The 14576-nt window shown below is 35.4% G+C and overlaps 1 protein-coding gene across 1 annotated transcript in view; it reads left to right on the forward strand.

Annotated features, from left to right (window-relative positions):
- Positions 1–866: 866 nt before the first annotated feature.
- The window catches only part of LOC128544949 (polyserase-2-like), a 32036-nt gene continuing 18326 nt past the window's right edge, over positions 867–14576 (forward strand). The window contains exons 1-9 of the mRNA XM_053515264.1: positions 867–909; positions 5563–5725; positions 5808–6076; positions 6225–6415; positions 6537–6771; positions 6807–7026; positions 7119–7378; positions 7491–7588; positions 7679–7802. Of these exons, the coding sequence (XP_053371239.1) occupies positions 867–909; positions 5563–5725; positions 5808–6076; positions 6225–6415; positions 6537–6771; positions 6807–7026; positions 7119–7378; positions 7491–7588; positions 7679–7802 (1603 nt within the window). The remainder of the gene's footprint in view (positions 910–5562; positions 5726–5807; positions 6077–6224; positions 6416–6536; positions 6772–6806; positions 7027–7118; positions 7379–7490; positions 7589–7678; positions 7803–14576) is intronic.

The raw sequence follows: 14576 nt of genomic DNA on the forward strand, positions 1-14576 counted from the left end.
TAAAATGTATCTGCACTCTGACTGTAGAGTTTCTGCATTTAAGATTCAAGATTCAAGATTCAAATAACTTTATTAATCCCAGAATGAAATTGCTTATGCTTGGTTACAGGTGCTCACAGTTGTTAACTAAGAAAAGGTAATAAAGAATAAAGGTAATAAATACCTATAATAATAATAATAATAATAATAATAATAATCCTTAAAAAAAGTTCCTAAAACAGTAAGTACCATCAGAATATGACTCAAGATTACTTGTAAGTATTGCACAGTAATCTAGTATATGTATGTAATATTGTATTATTATATGTAATCTTGTATTACATATTTTATTAGGAAGTAGTATTGCAGTAATCATATTATTAATATGGTAAGTGATAATGACCTGTTGTGTAACAGTTAGTGAAAAATCCACATATATGTGTGTATGAGTTACAGAAAAGATTTGTAAACGTTTATGGCCGTTGGGAGAAAGGATCCCCTGTGGCGCTCTGTGGAACACTTGATAGTAATCAGTCTCTGGCTGAAACTACTCCTCTGTTCAGCGAAGACACTGTATAGCGGGTGAGAAGGATTGTTCAAAATGGATTGTACAAATAAAATAAACTTTTAGAAAAGACTAAACCCTTTTTCATACACTTTGTGTGTGTGTGTGTGTGTGTGTGTGTGTGTGTGTGTGTGAGAGAGAGAGAGAGAGAGAGAGACAGAGAGAAAAAAAGAAAGAAAGAAAGAAAAAAAACAGGACTTAAAAAAGAAAGAGAAAAAGAAACTTAAAGAGGTGTGGTTTATGAACTGATCGGAGAGACAGATACAAAAAGAAGACATATGTATAGATGCAGCGATGTTAGAGGGCATGAAAGTGTCTGATGATGGCGTACAGGACATTGTGTGTGTTCCTACTCCTTGCCAAAGGTGAGTTGCTAACTTTAACATGTGCTACTTTTATATTAACTTCATTAATATACAACATTTCTTCCTTTTTTTTAATCAAGTTACATAATACCATATCCAATATATTTAAATTAGCTTGTAGATCTCCATACATGACTCTCTAATTATTGACTGGTTCATAATAAACTACCCAATGGTTGCTTTAATTATTACTTAGTACATTAGTTGCAGTTCATCTTCTAGAAACCACATTTACCCTCCACTGCTCTATCACTCTTTTATGCACTGGTGGTGAGTGGGCTCAGGGACTGCCAGTCTGCTGTAAAGAAACCAGATTTTATCTTAGCCCTAGCTTCCCACTACTCTTTAGATTTTTGCTACTAAATGAGACCTGGATATCTCCTCAGAACTTGGCTACACTGGCTGCTATATCATCTGCCTATGCATTCTCTCACTCTCCACAAGAAACTGGCAGAGGTGATGGGACAGGTTTTCTGTAGTTACAGCTCTCCCTTTTTCTCATCTCATTAACATTTACAATTACTGTACATTTAGATACTAAATCAGATACTCTAATCCAGAGTAACTTACAAAAGGGCTTCCATCATTTAATAGATAATTACATTGGGTTACTAGGTTGCCAACTAAGTTTTTCAGTTTTTCATAATATGAATTTCACGGTGTTAAGGTAACCTTTCCCATTAACTTCCACATCCTTTTTACTGCATTCACCACACTCCTGGTCCTCCAGGGAACTTTCTCGATAAAGTAGACATGATTCTTAGTTTTTTTCCCTGGACACTTCTGCTCCTCCCCTAGCAAAATTTTTAACCACAGAGATTAAGAATGTCATCTCCCCCAATCCCACCACCTTCCACAAGTTTAATTCCAGGCCATTTTACAATACCTCCTCCCCTTCATCACTACCATCATTAATCTTTTTATATCATCTGGTGATGTTCCTACTGCTTTTAAGGAGGCAAGGGTTACTCCCATCCTTAAGATACCCTGCCTGGATCCAGGGAACATCAGTATTAGTACTGATAACTACTGTATTACTCTTTTTCCATTCTAAAAAAAACAAAAACATTCTTGAACAAATTTTTCTCAAGCTGACTTGTTGTGAAGATGTTGGCTTGGTCCTTGCCTTTGTCTTGATGCACACTTATCTTTGTCTTGGTCCTAATACCTTTAACAGTGCTACATATTGACTTTAATTAGCATTTTAACATCTGTATACAGTATATGGACTTTTAATGAATAAAGCAGCATGATTTTGGTTCAGAGGGATTAGATAAAAACTGTACTTATTATAATAGGAAAACAAAAGTTACATGAAAATCATAATATTAAATTATATTGTTATAATAATATTTAATAGCAATTTTGCCTCTGTGTGTGTGTGTGTGTTGGGGGGTGATCCAAAGCAGGGAGCATTTTAGAGTATAACAACAGTCGCGAACCTGGAAAAAAAGGGTTGCATTAGAAAGGGCATCCATGTTAAAACCTGTGCCAAGCTGTATGCACACCAAATGGGCCACAGTATCAATATATAAACAGTATTGTGGCTGGGCAGGGCGGCGGCTGACGACCAGCATGCCTTTGAGATGTCTGTGTGTTCACCATGTTGGGGAAGGGTGTTTGGGTTAGTGGCTTCGGCCCTGTTTGTGTGTGGTGTGTGTGTGACGTGTGTTCATGCTTTGGCTGAATTGGAGGTAGGTTCTCGGGTGAATGTGCTGCTCATGCTGTGCGCATAATAAAGTACTCCCAGCAATTGCATTGGGCAGCAATTAAGCTCACTTGTCTCTCCAACATCCTTCCTGGCGGTAAAATGTTTATGAATACTGTATGCATTCAATCAAAATAGCTTCCTAGCTTAATTATACAGTATTGACAGATCCAATGAATTTGAAGAACACTTGCATTAAAATTACTTAATAAAAGGCCTTGATTCTTCTTGTGGATCTAACCCTAACCCTAATGCCTTTATACTTATAAATACTGTAAATTATTTTGTAAAAATTATAACTATAGTTATACAAAAAGTTTAATAGCATTAAGGAGGTCCATGCGGCTAGATTAACCATGTTAAATTTATGGTCATGTGACGAAACATCTTATGCGTTTTTTTATTAAGTAAAAAAGTAAATCTAAGTCTTAAAAATCCACACACATTAACAGTGATATTGACAAATGGTGAGCAGTTTGTACATGTAAAATACATTTGTGTATCACAAGGCAATTATTTGTAAATCACAAAATTCACCAAAAATTATATGTGGATTACTAAATACATTTGTGACTTGCATTACATGTACAGTATTTGTGAATTATGACACTCAAGTGACTCCACATGTTACACCCCTAGAATTAAAACTGAAAGTCTACACTTCAATTTAGTTTTAAGTCTATTGTGGTGGTTTACAAAAATTGTGTCTTTCTATATTTTTTTAAATAATCTTGCCCAGTTGGTGGCTTAGTGGTTAGACTTTAGTCGCCTTGCACCTTCAGAAACCAGGTTTGTCTCCACTCTCTGTGTGAGTTTGCCTGTTCTCCCTGTGCTTGGGGGGGTTCCCTCCGGGTACCTTCCACAGTTCAAAGAATGCAGATTTGGATAATTTACGTTCTGAAATTGCCCGTAGTATGTGAATGAGCCCTATGATGGATTGGCACCATGTCCAGGGTGTACCCTGCCTCATACATTAGTTTTCTGGGATAGGTTTTAGGTCCCCCACGACCCGTGTATACAGGATAAAGTGGTATAGACAATAAATGAGTAAGTGATCTTGCCTAGACATGGCAGGAAAAACAGTTGATCTGTCAAAAGATTTTATATACATAAATATTTCCTCATAGAGTATGTGAAGTTCATGGATTGCCATGTACCATAACACGACATAGCAGACATAGGCTTAATCAGTTAATTTTGTTATCAGATATGTGCTGTCAAAATGTACTTGATGCTCTTGTGCTCCAATCAGGATGGAAACTTTACATGCGATTTTTACTTTTACTGGCAGATATTGAAATTAAAATGTTACCATGTAAAAAGTTTTCTCAGGCAGTCATGCATATAAAAAATTATAACTATACACACTTTACTATAAGGAGTCTTCTTCTTTGTCTTTCGGCTGTTCCCTTTCAGGGGTCGCCACAGCGAATCATCTGCCTCCATCTAACCCTATCCTCTGCATCCTCTTTTCTCACACCAACTAACTTCATGTCCTCTCTCACTGCATCCATAAATCTCCTCTTTGGTCTTCCTCTAGACCTCCTGCCTGGCAGTTCCAACCTCAGCATCCTTCTACCAATATATTCACAATCTCTCCTCTGAACATGTCCAAACCACCTCAATCTGGCCTCTCTGACTTTATCTCCAAAACATCTAACGTGGGTTGTCCCTCTGATAAACTCATTCTTAATCCTATCCATCCTTGTCACTCCCAAAGAGAACCTCAACATCTTTAGCTCTGCTACCTCCAACTCTGCCTCCTGTCTTTTCTTCAGCGCCACTGTCTCTAAGCCGTAGAGCATCGCTGGTCTCACCACTGTCCTGTACACCTTTCCTTTCATTCTCGCTGATACTCTTTTATCGCACAACACACCTGACACTTTTATAAGGAGTACACAAGCAATATATGAATACTTAATATATCAGTACATTTATAGCCAGTGGCTAAGTGTAGGTTGAATTTAGAACTGGAGAACACAGTAGGAAAGTAAAAAGTAAGGATGGAAAAAAAGAAAGAAAAAAGGTGAAAGTTTACATAAAAGTCTATAATTTGTATCAGTGTCATTTTTAGCCATGGGCGAACGGGGCAGACGCCCAGGGTGGCATTTTTTCATGACTCGTGGGGGGCGGCACACGAACTTGGAGGAAAAAATAATAATCTGTGCCGCTAAGCGTTTTTTTTGGTGCAGGTTAAGAAATACACACATCCACAATATGCAAAGAATAACCAAAAAACAACAAAAGGAACCTAGCACAGTCTTGAACCTTCATCAAATCATGAGTAAAAACCAAAACATTAATAATTTTAATTATTAATAATCCTTTTTCCTAATGTTCTAGGGTGCCACTCACAGTCTGAGGGTAAGTTGTCTTACATCATTTGTAAAATTTGATTACTAGTAACTCAGGAAAAAATATTATTTTGTTATATTATATTTTGTTACATGTGTTAATGAATGTTGTTGTCCATAATGGTCCATAAGGGTTTTCTTCACAACCTCGTTTACGTCCACCTCACAAAAAATAAACCATAGATTCAGCTATCTAAGGTTGTTAAAAATTGTTAAAAGTGGTAAGGTATTTGTTGACAAACCTACAATTCGGGATTTCCATATAACAAAAAAGTAGACACTATAGAATATTGGAGGCAAAAAGCAATGATCGAACTGTCTTTTTTTATCTTACATTACCAATGGCATAAATTAGGCACTGTAGTCACTCTAAGCTTTGTTTTAGTTTTGTTCCTGTGATAATTTATTGCTGGTTGTAATTTCTCTGACACTACCAAAACATAGTGGAGAAAAAATATAGCTTGCCATCTATTTCAGGGCCAATTCAATCAGGTCAAAGTCGAAGTGCTTAAAGGATGTACTTAAACATGGAAGGAGAAACAGGACATGGTCATTGATATAACAGGAATATTGTTTTTCTGTCTTAATCAGTCTGTGGCATAGCTAACCTCAACAACAGAATAGTAGGAGGACTCGATGCTGTTCCTGGATCTTGGCCTTGGCAAGTCAGTCTGCAAGTATATGGAAGTCATTATTGTGGTGGATCCCTCATCAATAATGGCTGGGTGCTCTCGGCAGCTCACTGCTTTAAAAGGTGTGATATTATATAAAAAAATATGCAAACTTGTTATTATATTGCGGTGATGATGACAGGAATGATTATCTGATTTTTCCAGTTACATAGCCTCTCAAGTGACTGTAAAACTGGGCCTGTATACTCTAGAAGGAAACAATTCTTACCGTGAATCAAGATGGCTCAATAAAGTCATCATACATCCAGCCTACAAAAAAGAAAAACATGACAATGACATTGCTTTACTGCAGCTTTCTTCTGTTGTATCATTCAACAATAATATCACTCCTGTCTGCCTGGCTGAAACAGGGAGCACTTTTCACAATGGCACCCTGACATGGGTTACTGGCTGGGGAGACATCCGTGTTGAAGGTGAGAATTTTAATTGTTGCTGTTATTATAACTTTAAAGACAAGAAGTGTAGTTAAAAGATAAAGAAAAAAAATTAACTTGTAAAACTACCATAGTCTTGGTTGAGCCACTGAGAATATAAGCAGATGTTTTACTTGTGTTTCCTCAGTAAATCTACCATCTCCTGGGATACTACAAGAAGTTCCAGTCCCAATTATTGGAAACAAGCAGTGTTACTGTTTATATGAAAAATCTAAATATTTACCCGTAAATTTCTTATTATATAAATCTTATCTGGTAAATATCACAGACAATATGTTGTGTGCTGGGTTATTGGAAGGAGGCAGGGATTCATGTCAGGTATTTTCATTAATTTACATCCTGTAATGTAACTCTTTTTGAAAGTTTGTACTGTATACCTGATCTGACCTGATATATCTTAAAGATTTTTTTTTCAATTATAATTACTTGCACTGCACAGGGTGACTCTGGAGGTCCACTGGTCATCAAACAGGACTCTCGGTGGATCCAGGCTGGGATTGTGAGCTTTGGTTGGGGCTGTGCACTCCCAAATTCTCCTGGTGTGTATACAAGAGTTTCTAAGTATCAGGATTGGATCAATCAAGAAATCACCACAAACCAGCCAGGCTTCATCAAATATACATCCTGTGGCATTGATGATGATCTGCAAGTGTCTTGCCGTGGTTTGCAACCCGGTAAGCTTATTTGTATTTTCATAAATAGAAAATAGAAAAAAAAATAACCATAAGCACTGGTTCTATGTATTTCTCTTCAGGTGTGGTTTGTGGAAGTGCCAATCTCAATAATATTTCAAGTGGAGCAGAAAGCCCCTTGGCATCAGCTGGTACATGGCCATGGATGGCCAGCTTGGAGCTTAACGGTACTTATGTTTGTGGTGGAACACTTATTGCTCAAGAGTTTGTCATGAGCTCAGCTGATTGCTTCTCTGGGTAAATAAAAAGGCATCCAAAATAGTAGAGTGGCTGTAAAACACTAAAAGTTTAGCCAAATATTACAAGCCAAATTTTACTTTTCTGTCTAGCTCGAGCAATCCCTCTGACTGGACTGTGAAACTGGGTCGACTCAATCAGAACGGCTCCAACCCCAACGAGGTCTCTGTCAATGTGACCAAAATCACATTCAGCACAAATGACAGCAATAATATAGCAGTGCTGAAGTTGTCTACCACTCCTACTCTTTCTGACTTCATCCAGCCCATATGTGTAGACTTTTGCAATACCAACTTCAGCATTGGTACTCAGTGCTTGGCAGCTGGCTGGGGCTCAGGAGGAGGAGGTACAGGTTTATTTGTGTATAAAACAAAATAATTGTTTCTTTCCAATACCAAACTAAATGTCAGCACTTTATAGTCTGTGATCCTTTGCACCTTACCTTTGTTATCTGTCCGCCATAGCTCAACAAACACTTCAGCAGTTCAACGCTACTATCGTGGACTGTGGAAATGTATCTTCCTCAAACAGTATCTGCACAGAACCCATACAATTAGAACAGGTCTTTTTTGTTGTTGTTGTTGTTTTTTTGTATTTATTCAATGCAAAATAGGAAAACTGACCAATTGTAATTTTTTCCCCTCTTCGGCAGACTGAAAGAGGAGGTCCTCTAATGTGTAAGACTGGGCAGTCTTGGATCCAGGTTGCAGTTTTAACCCTCACTAGCAACAGCACGAACAGTACCACTAGTTCTACTAACAACTCAAACAGCACCAGTAATTCTACCATAACCTCAGATGGTTTCCCTTCCTCCACAAATATGCAGGCCTTCACTATGATATTCAGCTTCTCAGCTTTCTTGAACTTTACAGTGTGTTCCTTCCCTCCAAGATCCAGCAGCACATCTTTAGGCAGAGAAGCTTTGTTATCCCTTTCCTCAGTCTTTCTAACATCCCTCCTTCCCCTTATCCAAACCTTTTGATTAGAAAAAAACAAAAACAAACAAAAAAAAAACTAAACTAAAAGCCAATATAAATAATCAGGACAATTACACTGTGTCTGATTAAAAGTATATTTTCCCTTTTGATATTTGTTGTTTGATCTTTCATGTTTACAAAAAACCTTTTAAACAGTTTATTCAGTTTAAAATAACTATTTTGGTGGTAAAATTCTTATATATTTTTATATACTTTTCATATATCTTTTTGGTAAACTGCTACTCTAAGTATGTTTAGCTTTACAAAACTATATAAAATTAGCTTACAGCAAAATGCTACTTTATTAATTTACAGGATTGAAGTGTAAACAGTTGCTGTATCCTGTAACTTTGTATAGAGCATGAGAAAAACATTCAGTACTGATTAGTATTCTTATATTACATACAAACATACAGTTATAACCTATCAATGGTTTTTACTTATTTTATTATTACTTATTTTATTTTTACATAATTTAATTATTTTAATCAAAAATAAAAAAATTTAAATGATTAAAAGGATTTTACAATTATTTATTGGAGGAGTGATTTTAACTTTTATATGTCCAATAATTAGGGTAATTTATTTAGCTAAATAATCTGAAGATTGATTGTGGAACTTGCATGTGGCTGTAATCTACAGCTAAGGGTGCTTGGAGAGTAAGTTTTTTCTTTTCCTAGCAAGTGGACCTATATACTGTACACTGGCTTTAGCTATGTTTGTGTTTTGTTGTTTTGTTCCCCTGGATTTTCATAGAACATTTGATTTTCCTATGCTTTTTTATGTAGTAACATGACACATTTTTATTTTGTAGTCACTAAGGAAAAAAATATATAATTATTTAATTAATTTATATAATATTTTCATGTGAATAAGTGAGAGAACATTCAGACGAACAAAATTCACATTTTGCTTGTGTACGTGTATGCGTGTGTGTATCCCTGTTGGCCACCATGTCCAAATCGATTAGCAAGTGTGTAAAATTTTAGCAGACAGATTAAGTGGTGCTATCATTATCAAATTTTTAAACTAACACAGTGAGAAATATGGAAAGACTGTGGCTTAGTAAATTCTGGTCTGTACATTACCTCCATAATGCATCTGAGTATGCATCTGATGGCCCGATTTTTCCCCTTCCCTGGTAGATTGGAGGCCTTTTGTAGCAAGCCACACTTTGTTAGACTGTGCTGCTCACTCTAATTATCAGTGTTCAGTTCTGTTCTCTTAAACCAGTAATCCACAGATTGGGCATGTTGCCACCCTTGGCTAGTGTTGTAGTGATATTGGGTGCATGTTAGATCACTAATATGTTCCTGGGGTGAATAAAATCTTTGTCATTGGAGTCTTTTGGGATGCAGGCATGAAAATTTGTCCAGCTGTCAATTAGTCCAAAAGTCCAGTTTTTAAGGGTAAATCTTATGAGGAATATTATTCCTACTGAAATTGTCTGTCATTCCATCTGAGGTTACCATGATTGGTAAATATCTTGGATGAGTGCTGAGCACCCCTCCAGCAAGTGTTAATACTCACCTCATATTTAACTTGATAAACAGTTATTCCTGGTTATCAATGATAAATATCTTTTCAATCCAGTTTTTGTAAAATAAATATGCTATTGTATGCAACTTACAAACTATTACTGACAATTACACTAAGTAATAAAGACAATTACATTAAGTAATTGTCGATATGACCACAGTGAAGCATCCCAAACCATTTATGTGTGGGGTTTCTTCTCATCCAAGCAAGTGGGATCACTCACAAATATGCAAACAACCAATTGTTTTGACAAAGAAAAAACAATAAATTTAGACATTGATTATGGGCTGCCATCATTCAGCATGTGGACCAAAAGTTGACTCACAGAGTCTTTGCATACACTATGTAACTGTCAATAAAAGTCTTTGACACTTATAAAATGCTTTTAATAATATTAGAGTATCCCATAGTAACAATTAAAATGACATCATCTGACAAAAAATTTATATTTGTGTCATTCTCAAAACTCTTGGCCATAGTAGTACTGCGTTAAGAAGTGTAATAAATTTTTTACCTTTAACCCATGTTTTCTTCCAAAATTAAGTCATTTTTATTTTTAATGCAATTAATCAAACCCACTGGTTTAACAGAATACTCTAGTCCCTTTGATTACAGTTTTTGAATGTTTTCTGGAATGATATTGTTTTGTAGCCAAATAGTGGAGTGCCACCTTAACTGTGAGAGTGTGGTTGTGCTCTCTGAGGTTTCTGCCTGAATGTCTGGAAATTTCTAACTTTTAAATGCTGAGGAGCGTCCCTCAACTATAGTAATTAAACAATTTTAACTTTTTTTATCCAAAACAAAATGATAGGTGTGCAGGTTAGCACTGTATATTTATTTAAATGCTATATGATATTTCTTAAAAAAACATTTTTATTATTAAATTTTTGCAAAATTCAATACAGCATATTTTAATAGTATTTTATTAGGACAATAACTGGCTTCCTCCAAGTAAGTACAAAAAAATCTATTCTTGCTTTTTACCTAAAAGCAGTGATGACCTAGCAATAAAATGTTCCTTAATGTCAAGAAATGTAATATTCCACTAGAAATGCATTATTGTGGGAACAATTTACCAAAAAATGTAAAACATAAACACTAAAAAGTTCTACCTGACGGTGTTGATATTTATATAAAAAACTGAAATTCTGTTTGTTTGTTTGGGCAGGTGGTGCGTGGCTAGTAGGCGGTGCGTGGCCAGTAGGCGGTGCGTGGCCAGTAAGCAGTGGTGTTTGCACAGGTACTGTAGTCACATGAGATAAGCTATGGAACTCCAAAGTGTTCAAAATAAAATAAGTAAATAGGACATGATGAAATAAATCACTCTATGAATAAATAAAACACAAGATATGTAATATGAGAATGAAATTGTAAAATAATGGAACATATTTTGAAAAAAAGCTTATCATTTTAAAATATATTGCCCTCTGCTATATAAATTTACTTATTATTATGAAATAATATTTTATGGCCATTATTTTTCCAATAACAGAGATTATTGAAGATGCATTTTATTTAATTCATGCTGTTTTTATTTCAAAATGTCATTTTTTTTGCTGCTCCCCACCGAAACGCTCTATTGTTTTACCCTTTTCTTTCCTTTTACTGTATGTTTTGTATTATAATTTTGTGACGCTGAAAAAGGCTGATAAAGGTTTTGTGCTGAACGCTATTCACTCTAAAAAAATAAAACTGTGCTGTACTCAATTATTTTTATGAAACATTTTTACACTTAAAAATATTGAGTAATTATAAAAAATATATAAAAATAATGTAAAATATACTTCATGAGTTGAGTACAAGTCAGTAAAAAAATTAAGTAGACCTGAATAACTACTGTATATTTAGTACAATGATGTACAAAATTAAGTAAATTTAATGAAAATCTGAAGTTAATGCAAAATGAAAATGAGCAAAATAATTGAGTAGATATAATTAAAATGGAAGGTAGAAGATACTGAAAATATACTATTATTTAACAAACAAATGTGCTACATTTACTAAATATTTTAACTGAATGAAAAAAAAAAACAATACACACATTACCATTTTAATCAAACATTTATTTGCCAAATTTGACAAGACATGAAGTCTAAACTCAACCTGGTTTACATGCAAATTACATGTAACAAGATCATAAACAAAGAGCTGAATTTATGTTATTAGTAAACAGTCTCAGAAACAATACTTCTGCCACAAGTATTATACAGGTAACATGTGGAAAGTAGACTTTTGTATTAGAATCTAATGAGTCACATTTTACATCTGAAAAATTGCACACCTTCACACTTCAGTTTCCTGCAAACTGTGGGATCCATACAAATGTGTGTGCAGACCTTCTCAAATCTTGAAGAAGCAATGACAGTCTAAATAAACACAGGACACTAAATATCCATGACCAACAGTACCATGCTGCACTCGATAATGATCGAAATTCCTTTTGATGATGCGACAAATGCACACAGTTTACACTGCCATCCCATAATGCTGGCACCTAAAAAAGGAACAATAGTATACAAGTAAGTACAAGTGTGACTGTTAATATAAAGTCTACCAGACTGGTAAAATAGTACTTACGTTCAAATACATACTTTTTGGACTAATATACATCATCACACTGATCTACGAGTGGTGTTTAAGTCAAAGCGGGACTTGTGATAAAAATTCTCTAAAACGAAGATGTAAAACTGATTTGATTTTACGTAGCCCATTGCTGGTAAAATTCCGGTGAACATTCCAGTGGAATGCTTTTACACAAAACGGACTACTTCGATCGCCAAAGGCATTTTGCTCTTACAGAACAATGTACAACCTCATACATAGAAGAAAAAAAATAGAGAGAGAAATAAAGGGGGTGTTCTGTTATTCTGCACAATCAATGGTCCCGCTTTGACTTGAACGTCCCTTGTACATTTTTTTGTCACTTGTATAAAAATAATACCCAACTTTATTTATGCATGACTATCAACTATATAAATTTTTTACTTTGGTTAATGGAAAATCTAGTATACTCGAGTGGAAAACTTGTATAGTCTAGACTTATTATGGGTAATATTGTTTACTCACGAGGATTTATAAGGAATGTTCCAGAATGTTCCAGGTGCTTCATGTCCATTCTCACATCCTCACACAGCCTTCTTGTCTCTGATGTTACACCAGACTTTCCATGAGCACTTGCACAGGGCAATTTACTCAATTATTTAAGTTTTTGTTGTTAAACATAAAAAATATTGAGTTGGAATGAGTGATAATTGTAGTTCTAGAAACTAATCAGTACAATTACTCCATTACCAGATATTTTGATTGAAATGTATCAAAAATATTAAGTGCATGTTAAAAATATAATTCAGTTAGTCAAATGCTGATTTTTACTAGTGAAGTAAACTTAAATTATAGTGTAAATTTAAGACAAAATAAATAGTTGTTTTTTTAGGCATTTATTTTGATTTGTCTAACTCAAACAATCATGTATGTGACTTTTAGAGATTTTATTAAGGTAACATAACCTTTTTATAACTGTAAAATTTACAAGGCCACAGAATCATTTTTTAGAGTGTTGTTGGCTCTGAGCTCTTTTTTCCCCGGCTTACGTGTTCTGAAACCACGCCCCCATTCACTTTTAATTTATTGAGGGAGAGATTTGGATCCTTTCTCGATACAGCAAAGAATGAATAATTGCCATAAATGAAAAAAAAAAAAAAAGGTGAAAATTTACGCGACAAGAAAAAAAAAAGCTTTAAAAGCAGATTTTGTGAAATTCTTCAAATTACGGATTCTGCCTTTGGCGTGAGGGGAAATTACAGTTCCACAGGCTCTGACAGCTCTAACACTACGGTCAGGGACAGAGAGTCTGGATCCAGCAGCCTCAGGGTCAGTGATGATGTTGACCAACACCTCTCCCCTTCTGTACCCGAGCCAAGTGAAAATCAACTGAACAGATAAACTGGAATAAAATCAGAGGCAGCATTAGCTTGGGCTAGTAAACTTATTTATTTTAATTATTATTGTAGTCAATATTAATTCAAAATAAGGCTAGGAAAATATTATTTTGAAATAATATTGACTACAATAATAATTACTAGCATGAGCTTATGCTGCTACTGATTTTATTCCAGATTACCTGTTCAGTTTAATTGGCATTATTTTCACTCTGGTAGAGAAGGGGAGAGGTGTTAGTCATCAGCAGCAGGCACTGGTTCATCATCACTGACCTGCTGCACTTGCAGCTTACACTGATGAGTTATAGTTTATGCTGTTTGTATTATTATGTTCTTTCCTTTGTTTTAGAAGTATGACCCAATATACACTACCGTTCAAGAGTTTGGGGTTCACTTGCAAATTTCTTTCTTTTTTTTTTTTTTTTTTTGTTTAGTGATTTATTTTCTACATTCTACAACAATACGGGGGATTTCAAAACTATAAAATAACACATATGGTATAGGTAATTACGTAACAAAAACAACAGTTAGTTGTTATTTTAAGACCCAGATGTCAGCCTTTCTGTAGTAGTTCTTGCAAGAACAGTATTGTCAAGTGAATTTGCAAAATCCCTCAAACACCATAAAGAAACTGCCTCTCATGAAGGCCATCCAAGGAGGGCGAGACTAAAACCAAACTTTCGGAAGATAGTTCGGGTGAGGATGCAAAATGGCCTTGACTAGCCCAGGGGCAAAGTCCAGGCAGGATTGGGAGACTGACAAGGCACGTAGATCTCCAATCCTCTTAAGAGAGGTACCTGTCAGGTGCTGCCTCTAGTGGTTCGAAAGGACTGTCGATTAGACCTTAAAGCACGATAGACAAATCCCACAAAGGGGTGACTCTAGTGGTGGCCTCAACCGTTTAGCTTCATGAATAAAATGGACAACAAAGGCCTTGTTCACACGGGCGTTAAAATCGAGCGTTTTTTTTGCGTCCGGTAATCGCGGATCAAGCGGCGAGTGTTTTCTACACATATGAGTCAATGGGAGTGTTCACACGGGCTTTGGTGACGTGCGTTTGTCCGGCTGCGCGCTTATACAGCATTAAAAAACCGTT

Source organism: Clarias gariepinus, chromosome 16 (assembly GCF_024256425.1).
Source record: "Clarias gariepinus isolate MV-2021 ecotype Netherlands chromosome 16, CGAR_prim_01v2, whole genome shotgun sequence".
In the NCBI taxonomy this organism is placed as follows: domain Eukaryota; kingdom Metazoa; phylum Chordata; class Actinopteri; order Siluriformes; family Clariidae; genus Clarias; species Clarias gariepinus.